This window comes from Muntiacus reevesi, chromosome 19, assembly GCF_963930625.1.
Source record: "Muntiacus reevesi chromosome 19, mMunRee1.1, whole genome shotgun sequence".
Taxonomy (NCBI): domain Eukaryota; kingdom Metazoa; phylum Chordata; class Mammalia; order Artiodactyla; family Cervidae; genus Muntiacus; species Muntiacus reevesi.
Window position 1 is genome coordinate 34,468,576 of NC_089267.1, and position 22,053 is coordinate 34,490,628.

General features: G+C 42.7%; 1 protein-coding gene across 1 annotated transcript; it reads right to left on the reverse strand.

The window, feature by feature from the left end:
* Positions 1-1,800: 1,800 nt before the first annotated feature.
* On the reverse strand, positions 1,801-6,224 carry MARCKS (myristoylated alanine rich protein kinase C substrate). Its single transcript, XM_065911427.1, has 2 exons — positions 5,707-6,224; positions 1,801-3,902 (listed from the first exon to the last, which is right to left on the reverse strand). The coding sequence occupies exons 1-2, from the start codon at positions 5,806-5,808 to the stop codon at positions 3,003-3,005; spliced, it is 1,002 nt and encodes a 333-aa protein (XP_065767499.1). The 5' UTR covers positions 5,809-6,224; the 3' UTR covers positions 1,801-3,002.
* Between the last annotated feature and the right edge of the window lie 15,829 nt (positions 6,225-22,053).

The following is a 22,053-nucleotide window of genomic DNA, read 5'->3' on the forward strand; positions in this document are numbered from 1 at the left end:
ATACCTTCTAAATTCCTTAAACTGAATAAGTTATACTTACCATCAACACTTAAGATGTAAAATTTTTCTCTAAAACTTGCATTTTATAGTTAAGTCTGTAAAAAATCCTATTTTAGCAAGCTTGATTATATCAACTGTTAAAACTTTATTTTACAAGCAATAGGAATTGGGTCAAATAATTATTATAATCCAGAGGAATTATTTTATAACCATAGCAAATGCCATTATACACACTGCCAATACAGATTTAATAGACAATACTGAACTGTACAAGAGTTATTTATTTTTCCTTAATCTCAAAGCTATTTTAGTAATACAAAAAGCCATATTAACATTTCTCCATTAGAAAACAATGTGATGTACAAAACTTTGGATGAAAAGATATATGTCAAATTTCACTTAATCATTTGGTGGAAAATCCACCACTCCATCGATACCACCCAAAGTGTTTTAGGCAATGATTAAAATCAAAGTAAGCATCTTAATAAACTCCAGATGTTAAAAAAAACAGACCTAGCAATATAGTTGGCTACATATTTTTGACTACTCAGGGTTACTTTTTAAAATCCATTTTTTTTCTGAGTCCTACTACATACCAAGTGCTGTACTTGTCCAAGTAGGTGTTTGAGGAAAAGTTGGTAAGGTAGAAGACCCCATAAAGCAGTCCTTTGGTTACCATATTTGACTTTTAACTTTTAAACATCCTCCAAGATCAAGGAACCCCAACTAAAAGTACACACTCTTCCAAGTGTTATTTGATTTTATTAGTGGGGAGGGTGTTGGTAAAGAGGTCATGAACTATTATTTATAATCCATTATTCCAATTAAAAGCGCATATCAGAAACTAATTTGTTATTTTTCTAATGAGTTTAAGATTTGGCATTCAGTTATTACCAACGTGGTTCATCCTACAAGGCACACTGCTCAAAAACAGCAAAGCAGGTATGCATAAATGCTTTTCTTTGCATTTAGTGAAGTAATATTTGATACCCATATTTATCTTAAAATTCAGTTGTTTAAGGTCCAGTGAAGAAAATAAATCCAGTTATGGGGTGGTAAAGAGCAAAGAAGGTTAACTAGTAAATTATTACTATACAAAGAAATTTTATTCTCTATCTTTTCCTTTGAATAACAAGATACTAACACACTATTTTCATTAAAAAAAAAAAAAAAAAGCTTGCAACTATTGAACTGAGGCAAGTACAAAGGCCCATAAACCAACAGTATCGTCCATTCATCACCATTACTTCTTTACATTAAGCTTGTTCTCCTAAAGTATAATGCATACTCTAAGCTATAACTTGGAAATTAGCCAAGCACTAAGCAATTACAATGGCAGGTAATACACCATCAGTTTTTAAAACACTTTCAGTCACTTTTCATGACCCACCTCCAGTTTGAATTGAATATATTCTCAGTATAAATTTGTTTTGGGATCTGCATGACAAAAAAAATGTAGTTTTATGACATTTTCACATAAGACATTTAAAGAGTCTTCAGTTCATACCACTTTTGTTTTAAATGATTCATCCTGACATGCTATATATAACTACAATAAAAATAACTTCAATTTTTAAAGAAAACTAAATGCAGATAAATGTTAACAGATTTGAAATGGAATGTTGTAAGATATTCCTGTACAGAATCTGATACTAATAATTATAAATTTCCGAGTTTGAAAAACTTCAGATTAAAAACCACAAGAAAATTTACTCTTGATGGCATGCAAGATCTTTTTCAAAATGAAACCAGGACCTCAAAGTCTCAGTATTTTATCAGAACATAAAGAAACACAACAAATTTGTACATTTTATTCACATTTATTTTTCGCTTTTAGTGTGCTCACAGAAAATTAGAACACCTTAAGCAGGAGTTTAATAGCAATTTTTGTAAGCAAAGTTACATTCCATCTCTAAGTCAAATTGGTCAAAGCTTCTCCAGTATTTACAAAACATGATAGACAAGATGCTACACAAAACCATTGCATCTGAAGATTTTTTCCTTATTCTCAAAGACGACTGGAAAAGAAAGCATTGTCTGCTGTAATCAAAAACATACCACAGTATAAACAGTAACCATTCCACTTATCACAGCTTGGTTGAGTTTAAAATTTGTGTTTAAAAGGTCCAAGATGACTGCAGTTTTACAAAAATGGGCAGGGTGGAAAGTTGCAAACTTCATGTGCTTCTGGATATCAAGATTTGTTTTTATACAATAGTCACAGTTAAAAACACCCTGCTGGTAATACATAATTACACTTTATTAAGGTCATAAACCAGCAATAAACAATAAAGCCTATACAACTTGTAGTTCTACTTAATCACTGACTGGTACAGCTAACATGAGATAAGTGAAAAGTTCCTATGGTTTAAATGAACTCCTAAGACTATGATCTTTTTAAAAATCTGGGTATCGGTGTTTTTTTTTTTCTTTCCTTCTTAGTCAAGACTTGTAGTGTTGTAAACCTGCCTCACAAAATACATCGTAATAACTTTTCTTAAAAAAAAAAAAAAAGACTAAGCCTTTACACTATCATTTCTAGTGGTGCATTATCTTGGCAATGCTATGCACCACTTAAATTTCTCCATGGTGGACCCTATCACTTCATCTGATATCCCTTTTTGACCCACCCATCTCCTTCATATATGGGCATGTCCATAGATTGACAAAGAAAGTTTACAATTTTGAATAAAGATGCAAAGTATGCAAAAAACATTAATACTGATGCAAAAAATAAAAATAAAAGAGAAACAAGGCAGAGGAAGGTATTTAAGCTCTCCTCGACCTGTTGGAATGGTGGTAACAGAATGATCTGAGATGGGATCTGTGGGGAGTGGGTTAAAAACAAAATTTGTTGTTTAAAAAAAAGTAAAATAAAAAAAGACATCTTTAAAATCAATCCCTGGTTGTAGACAAGTTCTCCAAAACCAGTACCTGGCACCACTCCAACAAACAAACCGGGGGAGAAAAGTTCTTCGATTATCTCAAAAAATCTTGCCCTTTTACTCGGCTGCCTCCGCTGGGGGCGCTTCTGGACTGCACTCGGGCTGGGCCTCCTGTGAGGGGGCTGCGCAGGCTGACGACGCCGGGGCGGCCGCCGCCTCCTCCGCGGGGGCCGCCTCCTGCTCTGGGGGCGCGCCGGGCGCGGCGGCCGAGGGCGCCTCGCAGCCGGCCGCGCTGGCCCCGGCCTCTCCTGCCTTCTCCTCGGCCTTGCTGGGCTCCTCGACGGCCTTCGCCTCCTCGCTGGCGGGCGGCTTCTCGGGCGCGACGGCAGCCTCCTCGGGCTTGGCCTCCTGCGGGTCGCCCCCCGCCGCCCCCTCCTCGCCCGCGGCAGCCTCCTCGCCCGGCGCCGCTGCCGGCTCCCCGGGGGCCGCACCCGCCTCGCCGGCGGCCGCAGCGGCGCCCCCAGAGGCCTCGTCCTTGCCGCCTTCGGCGGAGGCGCCGGCGGCCGCTTCGGCCTCACCGCCCTCTCCTGCCTCCTTCTTGTTCTTCTTGAAGGAGAAGCCGCTCAGCTTGAAAGACTTCTTGAAGGAAAAGCGCTTCTTTTTTTTTTTCGGGGTCTCGTTGCTGGGCGAGGGCGTGGCCCCGTCCTCAGCCTTCGGCGAAGACGTCGAGGAGGCGGCAGAGGCGGCCTCCCCCTCGGCGGCCGTGGGTGAGCCGGGCTCGGCGGCCTCGCCCTCCACGGGGGCCTCCTTCTCCGCGGGGCTGGCCCCGGCGTCGGGGGCAGCGGCGGCCGGCTCATCCTTCTCGGCCGCGGCGGGCGACGCCGCCCCGCTCCCGGCGGCCGCGGGCTCCTCCTTGTCGGCAGCCGGGGCGCTGCCGTTGGCCTGCAGCTCCTCCTTGGCGCCGGGCTCGGCGGCCGCGGGAGAAGCGTCGCCGTTTACCTTCACGTGGCCATTTTCCTGCGGGGCAGAGAAAGCGGGAGGTCACTGAGGGGGCCCGAGTCTGTCATCCCCGCCCCCACTTCTGGACCGGGAGGGTCCACCGTCCCTCCGGGCCCCTCAGGTTTTGCGGATCCTCTCCCTTATGGGGAGGCGGGGTTGGATGCCCAGACGAGAGTTCCTCGAAGACCTGAGGGCAGTGGTGTTTGGGGTCCCTAAAGGCACTGCAGGGGCCTCGACCACGCAACAAATTCCGAGGCCTTAAGAGCGCCGAGTCTGAACGTGGAAAGCAAAGGGTAACCCATTCCAACCTTCGCCTCACGGGCTTTAGGATAAGAGTCATGTAATAAATGATACACCAAACGCCCGTTGGAAGGAGACAGAACCAGAGCCAGTGATCTGTGCCTAGGTTACACGTCCCCCTTTCTCCCTAAACTCTAAAGGCCTCTTGAAAACACCAAGAACTCCCGAGGGGATTCCAGCGTTCCAGCCCGAAGCGCCTGGACTGCGCGCGCAAAGGCTCTATGCCCCAAAGACCTGGGGTCGGCAGGGGGCGCTGCGCCTCCACCAGCTGAGCTTGGCGCAGGCAGGCGCGGAGGGGCGGGGCCGCCGGGCCACCCCGCCCTGCCCGGACGGGCCCTGCCCGCTGGCCGAGGCGCCCCCGAGCCCGGATAGCGCAGCCCAGAGTCCGCAAACAAAGCTCAGGTGGCATCCTGGTCGGCATAAAACCAACGAGTCAGGGGGAAAACCATTATTTCAGAGGTCTTGTCTCTGCTTCCACGCCCACCTTTGCCTATGATTCTGCGAAGCCCGGGCGCGCCCCGGCGGCTCATTTTGCATTTTTAACGGGTTCAAAGCCTCTTGGCAGAGCCTGCCTTTCCTATTAGGTTAGGGCAGGCGAAGCAACACGGCCTCTGCTCTAGGAAAAGAGGCGTGGTGGTTGCCCGGTGTTTGTGAAGCAGCCACCCTTGGCCGACCTCTCGCGCCCACCCAACTGTGGCCATCTGCCTGGGTTCGGGCAGCGCCGGGGCAGCCCCCGCAGTGGTCCGGGCGCCACGCACACCAACAATCTCGACTGAAACACACGAACTGCCTCCTGTTGACCATCTGGACAGGTTCTTCAAGGACCCACAGTCTTCCCACCCTAGGGAGACCATTTAAAAGTCAGATGGGTGTGTAATTCCACAGACAACTACGAATAAAGACTTAGAACAGTGAGAAAAGCCCATCGAAAGGTGGTGAAACCTGCCCACCTCCAGCCAGCCAGCAACCTTTCCAAGAACCCAGGTCACGCCACCTCGGTATACAATAAGACAGCTCTCCTTCCCTCCTCAGCCTTTCTTCACCGCCATCCCTACTGCGCTCCCCCCCAGCTTCTCTACCCCCCCCAACACACAATCACACCAGTTCAGAAATCCTGAAGGCGACCCAGTCTCGACAACAAACACGAGAGCCACCCAAACACCCTTATGCCCCCCAAGCATAAATGCACCCTGGCTGGGGGTGGGGGTGCGGGGTAGCACCTAGCTAGTCAGGCTCTGCCAAGCTCCAAACACGCCATTTTAAACGATTTATCACTTCTTTCCTCCCGTCTACACAAGAATTCGCCAGGATTCTCTGAGAACCATTACTTTGGGAGTCAGGGGAGACCCCACCTATGAGAAATTGACAATTTGGCTATCGCTTTCCATTCAACTTTCGGGCTGGAATCTGGCCACGCTTCTCTCCGCCGAATGCGCCTCGGGCATGACCAAGGAGGGAAGGGGAAGCGCCGGGACTAGAGAAAGACACCAAATAAATGACCAGAACCACAGGTAGAATTTACCTGCCCATTCGCTTTAGAAGGCGACGAGGCCACAGCCGCCTCCCCGGGCCTCTCCGTGGTGGCTTCTCCCTTCGCGGCGGTCTTGGAGAACTGGGCACCCATGCTGGCTTCTTCAACAAAGAAACTCAACAGATCCAAGGGGGGAACAAAGAGCTTCGGGTTGGTGTAACGACGGGGCAAGCGGCAGCAGCGGCGGCAGCAGCAGCGGCGGCAGCAGCAGCAGCACACACACCGGAGGGAGGGGGGAGTGGGGGTGGTGAAGAGGACAGAACAGAACCGATTAAATACACGCCGGATAAAAAAATTTTAGTCGTAGAGATCAAAAAGCAGCAGCGCAGGAGGGAGGGGAAAAGGGTGGAAAAGTCGAGCACAAAAAAAGGAGCCCAAGTGTAGTTTTTTTAAAAAAAGAAGTAATAAAAAAATCCCAGATTTGTAGCCGCACTGTAGACAAGAGGAAAATGGAGAAATCTCCCTGGTTGCTAATAAGATGCGGGGTCCAACGCCCAAGTGCACAGATGAATGGGCTCGCGGGCGCTGACGCGGCCCCCGCGCTCGCCGGCCAATCCGCGCGCCGCACACAAAGCAGGGGGCGGGGCCTGCGCGCCCGGCGAACAATGGAGCCGCGCTTTGCAAACGGTTTGAAAATCAGCCTCAGACCGAGAATTAATGTCCTCCAAATAAATAAATCAATTAAAAAATACATGCCTTTCGCCTCCCTCTGCTTGAAAATAATAATGCAGTACTGGATTGGCTTGCTTTGTTTGTAATTAATTAACGCGGGGGGAGGGTACTTGTGGATGAGGGCGGAGAAAGCGTTAACTTGACTCGCTTTGGCTGTAGTCGGTCTATAACCGTGTCTGTCTCCTTCCACTCCCTCCCCTCCCCCATCTTTCCGTGTGTTTATGTGTATGTGTGTGTATGTACGCAAGTTTTTAAGACAATGGTTGAGATTTGGGTGCAGCATGTTTTCTGTGTCTATTCTATAAAGGTTTCACAGATCTTGCACAGGGTTTGTTCTTCTAACTGTTGCAAATGTGAAATCGCCCCAAATCGAAAGGTATTTAAACCAAGAAGATCGAATTTCATCAAAAGAGATCGCGAGTTAGAATTAGGTCTGTAGGCCAGATGTGGAAAATGCAAAACCAGCAAGCAGACGAAGCCACACTCCCTTCTCTATCCCACACTGACATGAAATAAAATATTTCGAGATTGGCCTCTGCGCTCAACAACCCTCGCCCCTCCCCCATCCCCTATTAGTGATTCCCCCCCCCCCACACACACAACAATATAAAATGAGAATCATGAACAAAAGGTCGAAAAGGCTTGCATTTTATCACTGTATGAAATGACGGTTTTCCTCTATGGTGAAATGAGACACAGTCTAGAGTGTGCGAATCCATATTTACAGTTGGGATGAGATTCGCGTCGCTATGAATCTTTTTCAGTCTACTGCCAGGATCAGATGGACTCTTTTTCTGAACGTGTGTGAATGTGCAAGCAAGCGAGTGGGCTCCTAGAAGGAAGGGAGGCAGCAGCAATGAAATTCTGAACAACCGGATTGATTATTACAATTTCTAAGGAGAAATTACATATTGAGAAATAGCAAGAAAATCCCTGAACGCTCCAAGCCTAACTTGGGTTAGAGAAAAAGCTTCTATAAAAAAAAACCCAGGGTATCTCCAACTGCACCTCTTCTCGCGGATATACCAGACGCTATTTGTGCGTGAAAGCGCGCTGATTTAAATAATGGAGGGGGAGAAGGTAGGGGCAAAAATCAAGGATACATACACTTATACATATTCTTATAAGCATTTTCCTACCACCTACAGTTTTGCTCCCAAAGTTTTCACTCGTGTCCAAATCAGACTACCTTTTTTCGTTTACATTTAGTGATCCTGAAAAGAATGACCTTTCGTTTATGGAGGTGAGAAGCAGTCGAAAGAATGGTTCATTTCTCCTGGTGCTGGCTCTGAATTCTCAAACAGTTTTATTTTTCTGCTCATTGTAGGGAAATGGGTCACACTCTAGAGTGAAAAAGACGGTTGGTTCAAGCCAATAACTCTTTGTTCAAGTATTGCTTTGAAAGTCACCAAGTTGCAGATCTTTACAAGCTTAGTCTTCTCACTGTCCACTTCTTCAGATGCATCATTATTCCATCACGAAGTCATACTCCCCAGAGCCGACGTTAAGGCGTTTCCGTCGAGGTGTATCTTGCCAAACATGTTATCACCCTTAAGGGAGCCCGCTGGGCTGGCCCAGGACCCCAGCCGCCGCGATGGATACGAATCCCTTGTAATAGCGGAGTTCCAACTCGAAAAGCAAACTGGTTGATTCAAAAACCACCACCCAGGCGATTCTCAATAGCTCTTTTAAACCGTTGATATCCACCCACCCCCAACGTGAATCATGCCCCTTTCTTCTGTATCCCCCTCCTGGTTAAACTTGGGGTGATTGCTAGCTAGCTGTCGGATTTTTTCCAGACGTGTTCTTAGCCCTCCATTTGGGGGCTGCTTTTATTGCTCCTTTGTTACCAGGCTGCCGTGTAGCTTTCCCCCCTTTTCTTTCTCGAATGCCTATTTGCCTAGTATCGGCCTGTCTCCTTGACAACGGCCGGGGAAGATTCGGAGCCCAGGGCGGGGGGAGGGGGAAGGGGCGGAGCCAGCGAGAGGGTGGGCAGGGAGGTGGTAGCAGGGAAAAAGATGCGGAGCGAGAGACAGGGAGGCAGACAGCGAAGCAGATGGCCGCGCGAGGGGGCGGGGCCCGGGCGGGGCGTGGGGGGACCCCGAGCGTCGCGAGCGCGACGGAGCCAATCAATTCCCTCAGCTGCATCGGGGCTAGAAAACAAGTGTAAACACGTAGATTCCCTCGCCGGGAGCAGTCGGGTAGTTTAGTGTAGAAAAGCGTTTTCTTTAAATAGGAAAGTGCATTTTTAGCGCAGGTTGGAAAGCCGCAGGCCCCAGTAACTGGCAGGGGGAGGCAGTTTGCGGGACGCTGCCGGAGGTGGCGGTTGCTGAGGGCTGCGCCAGGGTCTCCCCAGACTCCCCCGGCGTCGGGCCAGACGGGGGGTGGGGTGAGGTGGGGGGGAAGCCCGGAATGCTCGAGGGGGTGAAGGCGGAGGACGGGTGAGGAAGGAAGGGCTGGGAAATGGGAAGAGGTCGCTCTGTCTCGGAAACTACATAATGGCTGGGGAGGACTGCCAAACAAGACTGAAACCGGTAGGAAGTTGTACAATGTAAGTACACAGTTCCTCAGGAGTTCGGTGTTCACACACCCAGAGCTGAATGTTTCAAATCCACCTCTAAGTAAAAAAAAAAGGATAATTTATATAAATAAGACTAAGGAACCCAAGTGGTCATAGTGAAAATGTAAAACTGGTAACCAACTCACCAGGAGTACAAATTATTATTTGCATTTTTAAACCACACACTAGGAAATTTCTAAGATGTTAACGATCTGTATATAGTTTTCTGTAGAAGAACGCTTTATTTTATTTAAGATATCTCAAAGTTATTTTTTTCCCTTATGTTAGCAGTAGAAGGAATTTTTAAAGATGGTTCCACATTTTCTTGAGGGACTACTGTATGCTGCACATACTGATTTAGGCCTGTTTTCCCATCAGTGAACAAGAGAGACGAAGTTTCTGGCCTCAATCTGCTCACTTCCCACGCCGTCCCCCCACCTCCTACCCCCCACCCTCGGCTGCTTGCAGGTTCTTAGTTCCTCACAACGTATTGAACCCTTGCTTCCTTGGTCCCCGTAGTGGAAGGGCAGAGCCCTAACCACTGGTTTTGTTGATGGTGAGTTGCTAAATCATTTCCAACTCTTTGGGACCCTATGGACTTCGGAATGCCAGGCTTCCCTGTCCTTCACTATTTCCCTGAGTTTGCTCAGACTCATGTCCATTGTGTCTGGTGATGCCATCCAAGCATCTCATCCTCTGTAGGCCACTTCTCCTCCTGCCTTCAATCTTTCCCAGCATCAGAGTCTTTTCCAGTGAGTTAGTTCTTCACATCAGGTGGCCGAAGTATCAGAGATTCAGCTTCAGCATCAGTCGTTCCAATGAATATTCAGGGTTTATTTCCTTTAGGATTGACTGGTTTGACCTTCTTGCTGTCCAAGAGACTTTCAAGAGTCTTCCCCAGCACCACAGTCTGAAAGCATTAATCCTTTGGCACTCAGCCTTCTTTATAGTCTGACTCTGTACCGCCAGCCAAGGAATTCCCAAGGAGCTTGCATTTTAGTAGGTAGTCTGCTTTAGAGGAAGTGGATTATCTAGTTTCATCTCTTCTCTTAGCAGATGAAGAAACAGTCCCAGATATTGTCAGTTGGTAGAACCAGGAATAGAGCTCACCATCTTGATGATTACAAGTCTCCAGCTTCTTCCACTACTTCTGGTGCTTACCTTCTTTTGTTGTCACAGATTTATTGGTAGGCTGCTTATTCATTCCCAAATTACTTAATTCAGCTCCTGCTGAGTACCTGGAAGGTGCTAGACATCAGCTGACACCCCTGACACCAGGGAAGAGGATGAACATGTCTGTCCTCACTTGTAACTTCCACTTCACATTATTATCTCTTAAAACTTCTTAGAATATGAAGAAAGAGAAAAAAGGATGGGATTATGTGTGGTTAAAAAAAAATAAAATAGATGAGGGCCACTTTCTAGATTACAAATTAAATATACCTTTTTCATTTGACATTCATTCAGCATTCATTCATTCAGAAAATACAAGATCCCACTGTATTTATAGTGTTATGCTCTGTTTTTCATCTTAGATTTTATATTATCTGAACTTTAATTCCACATAAGTTGATTAGTTTGGAGTATAGCATGGAGCAAAGCAAACACAGCCTCTCATTCATTCAATAGGTATTTTTTGAGTTCCTATCAAGTGCTAGGCATGTGAAACATATCAGTGAACAAAAGAGACAAGAAATCTTTATGGAGCTTACATTTTAGACTAGGGAGGAAAACAAAATTTAACAAATATAAGTAAGCAGTTTATCTTTTTTACCTTTTCGGGATACTGTTCATTGGGTTCTTGAAGCAAGAATACTGGAATGGTTTGCCATTCCCTTCCCCAGTGAAAGAGAAGAGTGAAAAAGCTAGGTTGATACTCAACATTCAAAAAACTAAGATCATGGCAGCCTGTCCCATCACTTCATGGCAAATAGATGGGGGGAAAAGTGGAACAAGTGACACATTTGATTTTCTTGGACTTCAAAATCACTGCAGATGGTGACTGCAGTCATGAAACTAAAAGACACTTGCTCCTTGGAAGAAAAGCTATGACAACCCTAGACAGTGTTACTAAAAAGTAGAGACATCACTTTGCCAACAAAGGTCTACACAGTCAAAGCTAGGTTTTTTTTACAGTAGTCATGTACAGATGTGAGAGTTGGATCATAAAGAAGGCTGGGCACTGAAGAATTGATACCTTTGAATTGTGGTGCTATAAAGTACTCTTGAGAGTCCCTTAGACAACAAGGAGATCAAACCAGTCAATCCTAAAAGAAATCAACCTGAATATTCATTGGAAGGACTGAGGCTGAAGCTCCAATTCTCTGGTCACCTGATGGGAAGAGCTGACTCATTGGAAAAGACCCTAATGCTGGGAAAGACTGAGGGCAGGAAGAGGAGAGGGTGACAGAGGATGAGACTGTTGGATGTCATCACCAACATTGTTGGATGGCATCAGTGAGCAAACTGGGAGGTAGTGAAGGACAGGGGAGCCTGATGTGCCGCAGTCCATGGTGTTGCAAAGAGTTGGACATGACTTAGCAACTGAACAATAACAACAAGCAGATTATATGGAATACTAGCAGTACATTAAGTACTGGGAAGGGGGTGGGCCTGAAACAAAGTAAGGGAGATGTGAGTGCAGGGTTGAAATTCTATATAGGAGGGCAGGAAAGGCCTTGCTCACTGAGAAGATAAACTTTGAGCAGATTTGAAGAAGTGAGGGAACTGATAAGGTGCTTTTAACCTAACAAGAGAAGTAAAAATTGAACAAAAAGATCACAAATAGGTAAGTAATTATAAATAATCACATGTGCTCTGAAGGGAAATTTGGGTTCTATAAGATAGTTTAGTTTAGTTAAGAGGTTTTAAGAAGGCCACTTTAAAGTAGGAAACCTAAAGAGGAAGCCTAAAGTATAAGTAGGTATTAGCCTGGTAAAGAGGTGGACGGTTATGTTCACATGAAGGAAAGCCCCTGAGGAGGGAAGAGTTCAAATGGATTTGGGGGAAGGTCAAGAGATTGGTTTGGGCATGTTTTTGGATGCCTGTAAAATATCCTAGTGGAAGAATTAAATGTGCAGATGTAAGAGTCTGGAGCTCAGAGTTTGGTTTGGAATGTAAATAGAGATATGTGATCATTCCATATGTAAATACTTTCTGAAGCCAAGTCATGAAAATACACCAAGAGAGTGCAGAAGCACACCCCGAATACCTTCTGCCTTAAGAGGCTGGGTAGTTATTTGTCAATTATACCTTAATAAAGCATAGCATAGTATAACAATAACAAAGTAATAAAAATCATTGAGCAGTAAAAACAAAAAAAAGGTGAGGCTGGGTAGAAAGGCTAGCTGGCAAAGAAGACTGAGAAGGAACCTCTAAGGAGGAGACAGAAAACCAGAAGAGTGTGGGGTCTTGAAAATCAGTGACGACAGTGTCTCAGGGAGTGGTTAGTTTTGTCAAATGCTGTTGAGAAGTCAAATAAAGACTGAAAAGTTTCCATTGGTTGTTGCTGGTTACAGAACAGTATTCTGTATGCAGAATATAGAAGTTACTAGTTACGGGACGCAGAGCAGTTTTTATCTTATGTTGAAAGTGGAATCTAGATTTAGTATGTTGAAGAGTCAATGGGAGGTAAAGAAGATGACAATATAAATAGTCCCTTCTTTATGAAGTTTGACTGGGTAGAGGGTGTAGATAGACAGGGCAGGAGCTGTAAAGGGATGATAGAATATTTTTTGTTTGGATTTGGGTTGTCTTGGATGGAAGATAATAGAGCAAAGTTGACTGCTCTGAAAATTAATCCAGTAAAAGGGAAATGTAACCGATATAACATTGAAAAGGAATAATGAGTGGAATGAGGCCCCTAAGAATGCAGGAGGGGATGGAGATGTAGGGCACGTGCTGAGACTGAATTTTGAAAGACTCTGCTCCTTTCCTGTGACAGGGGAAGAAGAGAATGGTCCAGACTGACTTCCAGGAGGATGAGAGAGCTTCCTTCTGATGGTTTCTACTTGCCTTTGAAATTCATCAGCCAAGGGTGAAGAAGAGAAGTTTGAGTTTGATTATGTTACAGAAGGTAGGAAATAGTAATTGGGAAGCACAGGATTGAGACTTTTGGGTATAGTAAGATTTTAAAGCAATAATGAGTGCCCATTTGATGTTGATAAATCCCGATGATGATTACTCAGTATATCGGAGTTTCTCTCTTGGTATAAACTTTTTTTAAAAAAAATTATTTAATTTTGGCTGTGCTAGGTCTTTGTTGCTGCATGCAGACTTTCCCTAGTTGCAACGAGCAGGGGCTACCCTAGTTGTGGTGAGTGGGCTTCTCATTGTGGTGGCTTCTTTTTTTGCAGAGCATAGGCTCTAGGGCGTGTGGGTTTCAGTAGTTGAGACTCCTGCACTCGAGAGCGCAGGCTCAATAATTGTGGCACACGGGCTTAGCTGCTCTGCGGCATGTGGGGTCTTCCTAGATCAGGGATCAAACCTCCGTCTCCTGCATTGGCATTCTTTACCACTGAGCCACCAGGGAAGCCCTCATATAAACTCTTAACTGAATAGTCATATTTATTACAATCCTCTTTAAGATTACCAGCTATTCACTTTCCTAGCTTATACCCAATTTTTTAAAAGTATAGTTGATTTACAATGTTGTGTCACTTAACTGCTCTACAGCAAAGTGAGTCTGTTATACATACACACACACACACATACACGCACACACACACAGTCTTTTTCATATTCTTTTTTGTATGGTTTATCACAGGATATTGAATATAGTTCCCTGTCCTATATAGTATAGCATCTTGTTGTTTATCCATTCTATATATACCCGTTTGCATCTGCTAATGTCAAATTCACAATGGAACCCTGTCCAACCTTGCCACCTCCTGGGCAAACACAAGTCTATTCTCTGTGTCCCTGATTCTGTTTCTGTTTCATAGATAGGTTCATTTGTGTCATATTTTAGATTGCACATATAAGTGATATCATGTGCTATTTGTCTTTCTGACTGACTTAGTATATTTTCTAGATGCATCCATGTTGCTGCAGATGACATTGTTTCGTTCTTTTTATGGTTGAATAGTATTCCATTGTATATGTGTACCACATCATTATCCATTCATCTGTTGATGGACATTTATGTTGTTTCCATGTCTTGGCCATTGTGACTAGTGCTGCTACTAATTGTATTATGCCTACACCATCAGTATCTGCACAAAAATATAGATTAAACTGACTGCTTTTATACAGCTCTGTTTCAGTTAATCCTGTATGGTTTTGTACAGATATGTATAAACAGAATGGAGTAAGGAAGAGAACCTACTAGGCACCAGGTACTGTACTGTTTGAGCTTGTGCTAGGCTTCTGTTTCACCCTTACAGCAGACCTATGGACTTGAATAATTATCCCCATTTTACAGATTTGGAAATGATGTTCAGTAAGATTTGGAAAATGAAATTCAACTACTGTGTTTATCATTGTTGCGGGCGATCTGATTTTAGGAATCTAACAAAATTTCAAATGATAGTAATAGCACAGTGGAATCTCACAGTAGGGGCTTCATTAATTTTTTAATGGTTACCATGTACTGAAACTTTAAACTTTGCTTTAGTGTTCTTTATTAACTATCCAATAACACTCAAATAAATTTTTTCATGGTTGGGAAATATCAGCGTTACTGGTTATCTGATCTGAAGACCCAAGGATTAACACACCTACAAAAGGAATGAAGTTTCTGGAATGTTAGATCCCCTCCAGATACTAAGGTTATTACTACAAAACCCCTGGAAGCTTGAGTATGTTTCTGATTACTGCTCTTCGGGCATATTGATTAACTTAGCAAGATTTTTTATATTTGAAAAACTTACCGAAGGGTAAGATACATTCTAGGTGATAGAAGGATTTAAAACAAAAAAAAGGGAAGAAAACAAAATATTAAAGAAAGAAGTTCTTGCCAGAATTTTTGAATCAAAGCTTATCTACAGTAGCATTTCCTAGAAGTTGCAGTATTTACCCTCCAAGGGACAGGCTGAAAACTTTCCATGTCAGCTTTTGAAAGACCTGAGTTAGAAGGGAGAGATAAACAGGCAAGTAAATAAAGAAAAGTAATCAAAGTTAACATTAAAAGGATCAGGTTCCTAGTCTTACAGAGTTATCTAATTAACTAGTTAGCCAGAAGGGACAGTAGAAAATTCACATGGAAAAAAGTTGACTCTTCAGTGTGATAGCATAGGAACCATGTAGAGATTAGTTTTTCGTTGTTATTTTTAAGACATAAATACTTTCTGATATTAAAAAGTAGATTAAACCCCTGGCTAGAATGAGATGCTTAAACTATTCTATGGCTCAAGAAATTAAATTATAAAATTATATTAAATATTTTTATTACAAATAATAATGACGTCTTTAAAAAATGATATCTTAACCTTTAGAAATCACTTGTTGCAATCAATAAATTGACAAGTTTTTGTTAAGCTACCGCTAAACCAGACCGTGTAAGACCCCCTCCATGTAATGGACATGTCCGTGTCTTCAGTGCTCTGTTGGACTTTGTGATGGAATGGTTGGGAGGGATGCTGACGTTCATTTGCTCAACTGGTATTTATTCAGCTTCTACTTGACACCAGGCACTGGGTAATAGTACTTTGCCTATGATAGCTCACTGAATCCCCAGAGGTTATGTAATATGCTCAAATTTTTGCTGCTTATAAGTGTTCTGGGCTGGATTGGGTTGTGAATCCAGCTCTTGGTGGTTCCAAAGCTTCTGGCACTGTTTCCCTGGATACTGTGCTGTCTTAGAGTTAGAATTTTATGGGATGTTTCCAGTTCTCCTGGAAGTTATAAAAATGCCCAAGAGACACTAAAAATTAACCAAAAGGCATTCAAGTTCATTTATGCATTGTGAGAGAAATACTTAGGGCTGGGTATAAAATGAGAGTTAGTATTCAAAAAATCACACACACACACAAACGCACACACTCAGAATCTCACAGATCAGATTCTTGAACCTGGCACCATCCTGAGAAACTTTATCCATAATATAGTTATTGCAGAGTAGATATTGGTATAATTAAATTAAAACATGGTTACGTTGCACTCAGAACTTACCTTTATCTTTTCTGGAGACAAAAATGTGAGTCTGGTTGAGAGCAGAGTGAAGCCATTGGAGTGTAGGTAAAATAGAGTGTAGAACTTAAGAGAGGAAGTTACTGTTGGGAAGGAAATCAAGATATGAGATGTGCCTGGGAGCTGAGACCAGAGATGAGAAGGTGCAGACCTTCACAGCACCACTGTGGGAAGACTGTGAGCATTCCTGGGAAGAAAGAAAATTGCAACAGAGAATGTAGGGGTGATAAGAATGGGGTATTCTTCCATGAAGTCTGCAATTGAAATTTGATGTACATTTTGGTTGTATGTGCTGCGGCTCTCAGTCATGTCTGACTGTTTACGTTCCCATGGACTGTGGCCCCCGCCAGGCTCCTCTGTCCATGGAATTTTCCAGGCGACAATACTGGAATGGGTTGCCATTTCCTCCCCCAGGGAATCTTCCTGACCCAGGGATCCTACCTGTGTGTCCTGGGTCTCCTGCATTGGCAGGCAGATTCTTTACCATTGTGTCACCTGGGAAGCCTCTTTGGTTGTACAGTAGGTTTTAAAATGTAAAGCAGTATTATATATATTTCATTTAATACTCACAGTAAATTCAGGCATCAGTTAATTTCCAGTTATAAGAGAGCTGAATAATTTGCCTGAAGTCCTACTTAATGGCTGCTCACACCAGCCAGTATCTTGTGGTCTGCTGGGACAGGCAGGGACTGTCTCAATGGCCCTTCCTGCTGTCTCTGCCCTTGGGTAGCATTTTTCTACTCCCATTCCACCTTAATAACTTAATAAAAAGAGAGTCATGCCACATTTCAATTGATTTTGAGTTTTATTCTTATCGCTTCAAATATTATTTCTGTGCTAGTGACGTTAAAATCAGAAATTCCTATCCTAACTGCTACCCCACATTCCAGATCTGTATTTTCTGCTATATCATTACTGATCTGGGCATTGCTGTGGATATTTCTCAGCACTCCCTAAAACTCAGGTTATCATTTTCCCACCTAAACCAGCATCACATTATGAAAGGATTTCTTTAGTTTTCTTAAAGACATTTTTGACTCATTCCTCTCCTTCACTTTCCAGGATAAGAATAGAACCATTTGTAAGACCTTCTTCAAGATTCAGTATGACCAAAGTAGTCTACTACCAATTAGAACAACCTGCGGCTCTACCTGGAGAGCACCCGAGGCAAGGAGGTGACCAGCAAACTGTTTGACGAGATCCACTGGATCATTGTGCAGTCCCTGAAGGCCGTGGCGCCCGTGATGAACAACGACAAGCACTGCTTTGAGTGCTACGGCTACGACATCATCATCGACGACAAGCTGAAGCCCTGGCTGATCGAGGTCACCGCGTCCCCATCCCTCACCTCCAGCACTGCCAACGACCGAATCCTTAAGTACAACCTGATCAACGACACCCTCAACATCGCGGTCCCTAATGGTGAAATTCCAGACTGTAAATGGAACAAGTCGCCCCCAAAGGAAGTCCTCGGCAATTATGAAATCCTGTACGACGAGGAGCTGGCGCAGGGCAACGGGGCTGACCGAGAGCTGAGAAGTCGGCCGGGCCAGTCGCTGGGGCCCAAAGGGAGCCGACTGAGAGATGCTGGGAGGACCGTCCTCACCACCTGGAAGTGACCACCAGCGAGAGCAAGATTTACAGCCCGGACCTGGTCAGAACCTGCCACCGCGCCTGACCCTTGCCGAAGACACCTATTTTGGAATTTCCTTTTTCTAGAGCTTTTTTTCCCTTTCCTAAACCCTGTAAATAAATAAAGGCACTTCTTTGGAAAAAAAAAAGAATTAAAAACTAAAACTACTGGTTCCATGTTATGTACGTATGTTATGTATGTATGTATGGCTGAGTCCCTTTCCTGTTCACCTGAAATTATCACAACGTTGTAATTGGCTATACCACAATACAAAATAAAAAGTTAAAAAAAAACCCTGAAACAAACTAACCATCTAAAACAAAACCTGAAGCTATTAAGTGTTTGGTCAGCCCATAAACTCTTTCCATCTCTACTATCTTTCTTTCACATTTTGGACACAGTTTTCCTATGGTGACTATTCTCGCTTTAAAATTACTATTCATTAGACTTTATAAAATATAAAAATAATTCAGTAACAAGGAAAGTACTGGGATTTTCATTGTATAATTTATTGAAACTCAGAATACTCCATAGATCATCTTTCTCAGTTATGTTGATTTTTTTTCCTTTCAAACATCTTTCATATTTTCTTAATATGTGATAAAACTGAAGTCAAGATTTGTAATGCATCTGCCTAAATTTCCTCATTGCTAGTTTCTCCCTTTTGTAGGGGAGTCTATTCCACAAAGACATTTTTGACTCATTCCTCTCCTTCACTTTCCAAGCTAAGAATAGAACCATATGTAAGACCTTCTTCAAGATTCAGTATGACCAAAGTAGTCTACTACCAATTAGAATTAAAAACTCCTTCTACCTCCATTGACCAAAAACTTTCAGTTACCCAGGATCTAAGCCTCCCTGCGTGACTTCCAAAATACTTTATAATCTGCTGCAAATCTCTAGGCAGAGGATAGTTTGAGAGTCAATTTATTAAACTCTTCTCTGTAATTGTTTCATCTGCCTTCTGGCAAAGAACTAGTAATTATGAGTTTTTAGCATAGCCCCATTAAATATTCTTTGTGGAGAGAAGGTTGAAGAACTTCTTTAAGGCATCTCGTAATTTAAATCAATTTAGGAAGCAGTTCTCCATTGGCTTCTCTTTTTAGGGGTGAAAAAGGAGCAGAATTCAAGGGGATGGTAGATTGATCTCTCTTTTCGATGGAGAAAGTCCTGACTTTGAACTTCTCATGCCCTTTTCTAGTCTCATACATTTGACCCAACCACAAGAACAGTTACACCAGAAGGGGCAAAATGTCCCCCTAAGAGGGAGAGAAGAGAAAACAGCAGCTAAAAAAAATCATATAGACTTTGCCTTCTGATTTTGTGGACAACAACAGTTTTTCCTTCTTCATGAAAAAATTTTTTACATCTGTAACATTTCTTTTTCTCACACTGACAATTTCCTTGGCTGAATCTTTTTTGTTTTTCTGCATTGTTTTTTAAATGTCCTAAGTACTTTTAGTGAATTTAAACTATACAATGTCCATTAATTGACTAAAACAGGTAATAATTCTCCCTATATTCTTTTTAAATTAATTAATTAATTTTAATTGGAGGCTAATTATTTTACAATATTGTAGTGGTTTTTGCCATACACTGACATGAATCAGCCATGGGTGTACATGTGTTCCCCATCCTGAACCCCCCTCTCACCTCCCTCCCCATCCCATCCTTCGGGGTCATCCCAGTGCACGGGCCCTGAGCACCCTGCCTCATGCATCCAACCTGGAGTGGCGATCTGTTTCACATATGATAATATACATGTTTCAATGCTATTCTCTCAAATCATCCCACCCTCGTCTTCTCCCACAGAGTCCAAAAGACTGTTCTTTACATCTGTGTCTCTTTTGCTGTCTTTCATATAGGGTCATCGTTACCATCTTTCTAAATTCCATATATATGTGTTAGTATACTGTATTAATGTTTTTCTTTCTGACTTATTTCACTCTGTATAATAGGCTCCAGTTTCATCCACCTCGTTAGAACTGATTCAAATGCAGTTTGAATCAGTTTTTAGTGGCTGAGTAATATTCCATTGTGTATACATACCAGAGCTTTCTTATCCATTCATCTGCCAATGGACATCTAGGTTGCTTCTATGTCCTGGCTTTTATAAACAGTGCTGCGATGAACATTGGGGTACACATATCTCTTTCAATTCTGGTTTCCTTGGTGTGTATGCCCAGCAGTGGGGTTGCTGGATCGTATGGCAGTTCTATTTCCAGTTTTTTAAGGAATCTTCACACTGTTCTCCATAGTAGCTGTACTAGTTTGCATTCCCACCAACAGTGTAAGAGTGTTCCTTTTTCTCTACCCTCTCCAGCATTTATTGTTTGTAAACTTTTTGATAGTAGCCATTCTGACTGGTGTGAGATGGTACCTCATTGTGGTTTTGATTTGCATTTCTCTGATAATGAGTGATGTTGAGCATCTTTTCATGTTTGTTACCATCCGTGTGTCTTCTTTGGAGAAATGTCTGTTTAGTTCTTTGGCCCATTTTTTGATTAGGTCATTTATTTTTCTGGAATTGAGCTGCAGGAGCTGCTTGTATATTTTTGAGATTAATTCTTTGTCAATTGCTTTATTTACTATTATTTTCTCCCATTCTAAAAGCTGTCTTTTCTCTCCCTATATTCTATTTGTATTCTTTTCATTTTTTAGATGGCAAAGAAAATACGTGCAATTTTGAGTTGACAAAATTCATGTTGTTATAAAGTGGTGTCTTGAGAGTATCTTATAATAAGCAAAAAACAATGATTATATTTTAGACATCTGTTTTTTTATAATAATTTGATATTTATTTGATTCATTCAATTTAATGAGAGAAAACAGTGAAAAATTATTTGACACTAGATAGGTAAACGTATTATTATGTCTGTATCTTTCAACTTAATTCTTTTTTTAAGTCCTTAATGAGTCTTTAGAATGACTCCATGAAATAAGAGATGGTTGGATGGCATCACCGACTCAATGGACATGGGTTTGGGTGGACTCCGGGAGTTGGTGATGGACAGGGAGGCCTGGTGTGCTGGGATTCATGGGGTTGCAAAGAGTTGGACACAACTGAGCGACTGAACTGAAAGAGTTGTTTATGTATTATTGTTGTTTTAAGTTGTACTTTGTAAGAGGTTTTCTGCTTGTATGGGAATGAAAATAGGCAGGAGATAAGAGGAATCTATTGAGATAGTACATGTAATAATCTGGGACCTAGTATGAGATACATGGTAAATGTGGGGATTCTTTTTCATCTTGAAATAAGGGGGAATCACAGAGCTGTTAGTAAGAACTTGTTTAAGTAAGGACTTGCAGTGAACCCATATCTTCACTTTTCCCTTGTGCAGAATTCCTGAAGGAATTCTGAGAGAAGCTGACTTCAGAGAGTAGAGAAGGTGCTGGAAGGCAATAGAATTGGTAGTTGTCTTTTTCTTCCAGCAGTTCGGCTGCTCTCATGAGGGAGGTGAGATTTATTTCTCAATTAGTATTAATTTTAATTAGCATTTATACTTTTACATGATTAGGCAAATACTGTATCTCCACATTTTTCTTTTTTTTTTTTTATAACTATCTTTTCTTAATCTGAACTTTTCCTGAAATAACCTGCAAACCAGCGCTGTTTAATGCAAGTCAGCGTTTTGCCCTCGTCTCTGGGACATCTCTTTATCTGAGACTTAGCCGGGGGAGACAGCAGAGAGATGCCAGAATAAACAGCAATTTGAAAAATTCGCATTAGATTTTTTTTAATCCCACCTTTCTCATAGAAAGTACAGGAACAGTAATGTGTTTCTTCAGGTTCTCTCTCTCTCTTTTTTCCCTTAGTGCTAATTAAATATCTTGTTATCAGCAATATCTTAATAATTTATTTTTGTCCTGGGATTTTCTTGGCAGTATGTTGTTATCCATATGCAAATTTAATTTCTGCAGTTTTTGCTTTTTCCTCCATTTTTGAGAAAATATTAAAAAGAGATAATTTATAAGAAACTATGGTCTTTGCTATGATTATCATCATCATCATGGTTTCAAAATGTGAAACGTGTATACCAGGAGGTAGGAAGCATCATACATTCTGTCTGGTGTAGCAGTTAAGAATTTTACAATCACATAAAATTAGCTTTGGGTCCAGGCTCTGTGAGACAAGCACTGGTATCATTTCAACAATAGGATAGATACCAAGGCATGGAAAGCTTGATGTGATTTTGCTTAGATCACTCCCAAAATAAGCAGCAAGAGTGCTTCAGGGGCCTAGAAACTGAGTTTAAAAATGCTCTTTCCCTTACGGAGCAAGAACTTTAGAACTTCATGGAAGATTGGACACCAGGTTCAAACTGTGTTCTTGCTATGCAGAGCC

Excerpts from the sequence above, each read along its gene's own strand:
- MARCKS (XM_065911427.1), bottom strand. The coding sequence starts at position 5,808 with ATGGGTGCCCAGTTCTCCAAGACCGCCGCGAAGGGAGAAGCCACCACG. Across the intron at positions 3,903-5,706 it reads CTTCTAAAGCGAATGGGCAG|GAAAATGGCCACGTGAAGGT; the intron begins GTAAATTCTACC and ends TCTGCCCCGCAG.